General features: G+C 38.2%; 1 protein-coding gene across 1 annotated transcript; it reads left to right on the top strand.

Moving 5' to 3' along the window:
* The first annotated feature begins 736 nt into the window (after positions 1-736).
* On the top strand, positions 737-3796 carry cdkn1a (cyclin dependent kinase inhibitor 1A). Its single transcript, XM_084062249.1, has 3 exons — positions 737-821; positions 1530-1974; positions 2465-3796. The coding sequence occupies exons 1-3, from the start codon at positions 819-821 to the stop codon at positions 2593-2595; spliced, it is 579 nt and encodes a 192-aa protein (XP_083918375.1). The 5' UTR covers positions 737-818; the 3' UTR covers positions 2596-3796.
* Positions 3797-6063: the final 2267 nt, after the last annotated feature.

The following is a 6063-nucleotide window of genomic DNA, read 5'->3' as shown; positions in this document are numbered from 1 at the left end:
AATTTCATGCTTTTATCCGCCGCGTAACGATTTTTCACTTAGCAGCCCCTACTAATTTAACTTCACCAACTATGACAAAGCAACAACGCCTCCTTAAGCGACGACTTGACTTGAAGAGCCAATGTCATATGTATTGATTGTGTATTGATTCTCCCTCTTAATACAATGTCAACTTTTTAACCTGAGAACCAGCATGTCTGTTTGATTCTGTCTCATCTTTTTTTACTCTGGGTTTTCAGCTGTTTAACTACAAAGAGTTTTTATCAACATAGAGCAGAGATTTCATTCCCTTATCATATCTATCAGTATGTTTTGTAATAATAATCCAAATCTACAACTAGTAACTAAAGGTTTAAAATAATTGTAGTGGAGTTAAAGTGAAATATTTGACTCTAAGATGTAGAGTAAAAGTAAAAGTATAAAAAAATGGAAATACTTCAGTAAAGTAAATCAAAATTATACTTCAGTAAAGTACTTGAGTAAAAAAATGTAGGCTACTTAAAGTAAAGTACTTGAGTAAATGTACTTAGTCACTTTCCACCACTGACAGCCAGTCAGTGTGTTAAAAACATGGAAACGAGAAATAGTTTGACACTGTCTCCTAGTGGTCATATTTCTATGTGCAATGAGTAAACCGTCCTGTTCAGGACTTGTCTCTACATGTAGAAGCAGAGATTATGTCCGGGCATGTACCAGTGAATGGGCGTGTGGCCCAGGCTTTAAAAGAGCTGCCTACAGCCTGACCATATCACTATCTAATGTTGTCAGACCAGTGTGAGATGCAGTATTATCAAGGATAAGTTAGACAGACTTGGACAATGGTAAGTTTGACTTTGTTTTGTATTTTGACAATTTAACCAATTTAATCTCAAAATTATATGACTATCCCTTTACCTTACAAATTCTGGTGTCTGGTGATATTTATTTTAGTTGTGATTAGGTATAACAAATTATGTGAAATAATTAAATGTTATGTCCATCTTTAATATACTCTGTTAGTATAGACAGGGGTCTTCAAGGTTTTTCAGGTCAAGGACCCCCCACTGTATTGTATAAAATTGTGTTGCAGATTAAACCTTTTCATAGATGTCATCAATAGCTTCATAGACTTGTTTGACAGCACTGTCATCTTGTGTTGGATTCATGTTAATGTGTATTTTCAGACATTTAACCACTTACTAAACCCTCAATACTGAGTAGATTTGACCTTTCACTCTGTACTTAGTCTGCTTTTTTCCCCTCTACACCAAACCTCTTTGCCGGGAATAGCCGATCTACAAGCTCACAACGCCTCGCATCGCGAACCGTTGTGAGCTTGTAGATCTGCTATTTTTGGCTAAAGTTCTCCTCAAAATAGGGATGCTAGGGTTCAATATGCTATCACACAAAGATTTGGTGGCCCCTCTGTAGTAACTCTGAGGACCCCCTAGGGGTCCTGGACCCCTTGTTGAAGACCCCTGTGTATAGGAACATCTGTCTGACTTTGCCAACTAACCCGTGTTCTTGGATCTCCTTTTTGTCTCATGTAGTGTAAAACGATGGCTTCTCACCAGCAAATCTTAAGGTCACTGAGGAACAACGGCCCTGTCAGAAGGAATCTGTTTGGCCCTGTGGATCGAGAGCAACTCCAACTGGAGTACCAGGATGCCCTGCGCAAAGACCTAGAGGATGCCTCAAGACGCTGGGGCTTTGACTTTGTCTCAGAGAAGCCCCTTGATGGGGGTGACTTCCAGTGGGAGAGCATTTCAGCCAAAGTGCCACTCCTCGACCGATCTTGTACACTCAGCCAGGGACATCTGAAAGGACAGAGGGTTGTAGAAGTAGCAGTGAATTCTCGCTCAGAAAGTCAGAAGGAGAACATCCTACGTACGCCTCAAAGATGTGTTTTCAACCATCAGAACCTGGAGGAAACGCCAGAGAAAGAACAAGAAGAAGAGATTGGCAAGCTCAAGAGGAAACAGACCACGATTACAGGTTAGTGTTTACATAGTGATTGATTTTAGAGGCCCTCGGTTGTGGAGCTCTCTAGACGCATCACTTAAGTCATCACTATCCTTGCCAATATTTTAGAAACATCTAAAAAAAATATATCCAATTTCTTCCTCACTGTAGTCTAGTCCATATGATTTAGTGCTGATGTATTGTCTTTTTTTCTTTCTTTTTTTTTAGCAGTTTTTGTGTTTTTACTTCCTGCACTGCTGCTCCCCTTCCAAAAAAATAAAATTGTATTCTTTTGTATTGTTCTTATTGAACTTTTAATGTATGCTATCTAATGACCTCTTCAAGCACAATAACTTGTTTTCTTTTGATATGTATTGTTTCTATTTTATTTTACAATGTGCTAATGAATAAACTAAACTAAACTTGTGACCGAAATTGCAGGTAGATTTACTTTGAGTTGAAGATTGTATGATTGCATTCTAGTGCTAACATTAATTTTCTTTTATTTTCTTTATCTCAACAGATTTCTATCCTGCCAAGAGAAGAGTCCAAGTGAACCACAACAAGTTTACACTACTTCACTCGGGGGAAACAAACGAGATAATGCAAAGACTGCCTATTCGCTCAGAAGGAGATCTTCAACATAATGAATGACTGGTCTAAAATCAATGGGAAAACAGGAGTGACCTCATCTACACTGTACACGTCATTGTTTATGTAAGGATAATCATTGTACAGTATTCACTCTATGGTTGGTGTTTTGCCACTGGTAAGACGGGCACATGAAATTTGAAAACATTTAAGTGGTATCAGTGGGTTTTCTCTGTATGTATCAAGGACAAACAGGGACCCAAACATGGGTGGGTCCACCCCACATTCCACAATACTGTATAAACAATCACATTTCTTGCTCTTTGTCTTCATAGAAACTTGAATACTAGAATGAAGCAGCAGGCTACTTCTTATTGGGCTCTATTGAACTTGCACATCTACTATACCAAATCATTGAATTGTTAGTAGTACATAAGTACATAACGGCTGGAAATGGTAAAACGGGTGCAGGACCATTCGACTCACATTGTGAGATTTAGTAATGTTTTTGTTTCTTTTATTTTATTTTTTATTTTTTTCAATATGTTTTTTGCTTTTTTTAAGCAGTTGTCCAAAGTGTGTCCTTTTATATGTTAAACTGAATTGGTCAAGCAATATTCAACTTTCTTTTTAGATACAAAGATTTGTCTATAGAGTATAATGCAGCACTCTTAAGTAGCAAAGCAATATTGCACATAGTTGAGTAGCAAAGCAGTATTGCACATAGTTAAGTAGCAAAGCAATATTGCACATAAAGCTGTCAAGTGGTGCGTTCTGGGCACCCAAAATAACCAAGGGGCTTGAACATTCGTTAAAGAACGTATGAAACATATTGCTATATTTTGTTTGAGCTATAAGCTGAATACTTTATTCGTTTTCTATTGGAGGAGTGGTGCAATTGAGCACACAAAATGTCCTCGTGCCTCAAAACTCTATAGGATATTTGTCTCTGATAGTAATGTCTACGATGGCAAATCCTGCTGCTATGGGTAATGTCAATGGGTGTCTAAGATCACTGTAATGCTAAATCCTTCTGATAGCTTTGAAATGCTCACAGCCCCAAATACAATTTAAAAAACACAATTAGCAACATTACCCCTATAACGAATGCACTTTTGTTTATAGATGCTGGTCCTAGATAGTTTTATGGTAAAATATACAAATGCAAAAATATGTACTTATTTATTGTGAAATATGCCTTGTGGTTATTTAGTTGTGTTTAATTGCCAAGATAATAAAACAATCCAATAAAAGGTTCAAAATGTATGTTCTTGTGTACATTATTATTACCTGATCACAGTTATATTTGTTCACAAATGTCTGTTGTCAAATTGCTGTGTCATTGGGTCTCTGATCCACTTTCTCTGATTTGCTTAATTTGTACGCAAGGTATTGTGCTATTTAGTACATTTCAATAACTGATCATCTAGGGGCATGCCAGAGAGACCTGTGGACATGTCCTTCTCTATCCTGTCCTACTATCCTATCTAAATAAAGCAAAAAAATTAACAAAAAATAGCAACAAGAAAAGTGCCCTCCTTGGAGCGCAGATCTCCGCCAGACCAGGTTGCCACTCAGGAATGTGCCAGTCATGGGGTGCAGCCATCAGGACACATATAAGTGAAAACGGTTTTGGAGGTATGCTCTCTATACAGGCCCATCAAAATGATTTAAATTTAGATATGATTGGATGTTGCATTCATGATATACAGTGTTTTGGGTCAAAATAAATAAAGGCCCACTCCCATATTTGTGATGGCAATTACAGGCAAATGGGAGTAGCAAAACCTTGACTCACAAGACCATTTGTGCCTAATTTGGTGGAGTGGTCCCTCGATGAATTTGGAGTAGACATTCTGCCATTCTGGCCTGGCAGAGGTAATAACAAACCAATCATTCTATAGCTGACTGGCTCTAGGCCTATAGATAACAAAAAACAATAAAAAAAACAAATGACAAAAGCTGCTACATAAATCCGTAAGACGACATAAGTTTAGTTTTATTTTCAGCTATCATCTTATATGGTAGTGGCCTTGTTAATCACTGAATAGCATCTTAAAGGGATATTTCACTTTCAAATCTAACATGGTTAAAATGGAGTTTGAAGTTATAATGGGTTTGTATAGGAAGGGGGCGTGTCTGATAAAATGAATATCATACATCTAAATACTGAATCAAGCAACTTAAAAATGGTCTGGGGGGCTCACAAAAGCCTGAGTAGATGATAAAATGACCAAACATTTTTGAAAGTGAAATATCCCTTTAATCATTTTTGCTGGTTTGAGGAAATAAAATAAAAAACGTAAATTGCTCATGTTTTTTGACAGTACATAATAAGCCTCTGTGTTTTTTTTTAAAGGATATACATAGTATAGGCTACTAAAACTTGTTTTACTGTTAATATGAGAATTGTATGGAAGGCAATAAGGACCTCCTCTAAAGCCAGAGTATCCATCTCAAGGGGTTTATCCTTCCAATAAAGGTACATTATAATACAGTTTGAACAAAAATAACAAATATTCTTTTTTTCATGTGAAAGTTTAAGAGGATGAGGGGTAAGACTCACCCCCATAGCAAAATTTGCTTGCTGAATAGCACTAACTAGCTAGCTTGAATTATTCACTGGTGTAGGCTAGGCATCTGTGACTTTTTGGCTTGTTCTCATCAAAATTATATTTTAATAAATAGAGAGAGGCAACACAATCTGGCCACACGAGACTACTAATAATGTGGCTAAAGTATACAGTGTTAATTTAAAGGTATGGTTAGTGATATATATTTTTTTTTTGTTAAAAATGTTAAAGAACTATATTCTGATAGTAATCATTGATACAGAGCGTTTGTTCGGTCACGGTCTTTCCAGCTCTTTCATTTTCAGTATAGGTGACAACATTTAAGCCAATCAGGAGAGAGCACTGAAAATGCATTTTCTGTTTAATAAAGAGCTGGAGAGACATGGGAGACTCCTTTTACTGAACAAACACTCTATAGCAATCAGAATATAGAGCTATTCAACACTTATTTTAACCAAAGTAAATCACTTACCCCTACCTTTAACTCTGTTGACACACAGGATTGTCCTGTGTACTTCAAACAGGCTCCATGCATTATTTTTTCTTCCTCTTTGCAGCTGAGGCATGTCACTTTCCATACTTGCTGCAGTAGCTCCGTATGTATGCATGGGCCTGTGTGTATTCAAGGTTTAGAGGATAGAGGGGGGCATAATAGGCAGTGACACAAGCCCTTCTGCCCCCCCCCCCCCCCCCCCCCCCCTCCCCTCCCCTCCCCATCCCCTCATCCACCCGCCCTCCCCCTCCTCTCTTCCCTGGCCTCAGCACAGAGGCACCTGCACGCGTGCGCTAGACTCTGCTGCTCCCCCTCCCCTTCCCCTCCATCATCTGTCCCTCATCCATTATAGGGCAGGACGGATAGCATTTGGGTAGAAAGAGAGAGACAGAGAGGAGATAGAGAGAGAGAGAAAGAAAGAGAGAGAAGGAGAGAGAGACACAGAGAGAGGGTGTGTGAGCAAGT

Source organism: Gymnoscopelus microlampas (assembly GCF_963454915.1).
Source record: "Gymnoscopelus microlampas genome assembly, chromosome: 7".
In the NCBI taxonomy this organism is placed as follows: Eukaryota; Metazoa; Chordata; class Actinopteri; order Myctophiformes; family Myctophidae; genus Gymnoscopelus; species Gymnoscopelus microlampas.
This window is presented reverse-complemented; position numbering and strand designations above follow the sequence as displayed.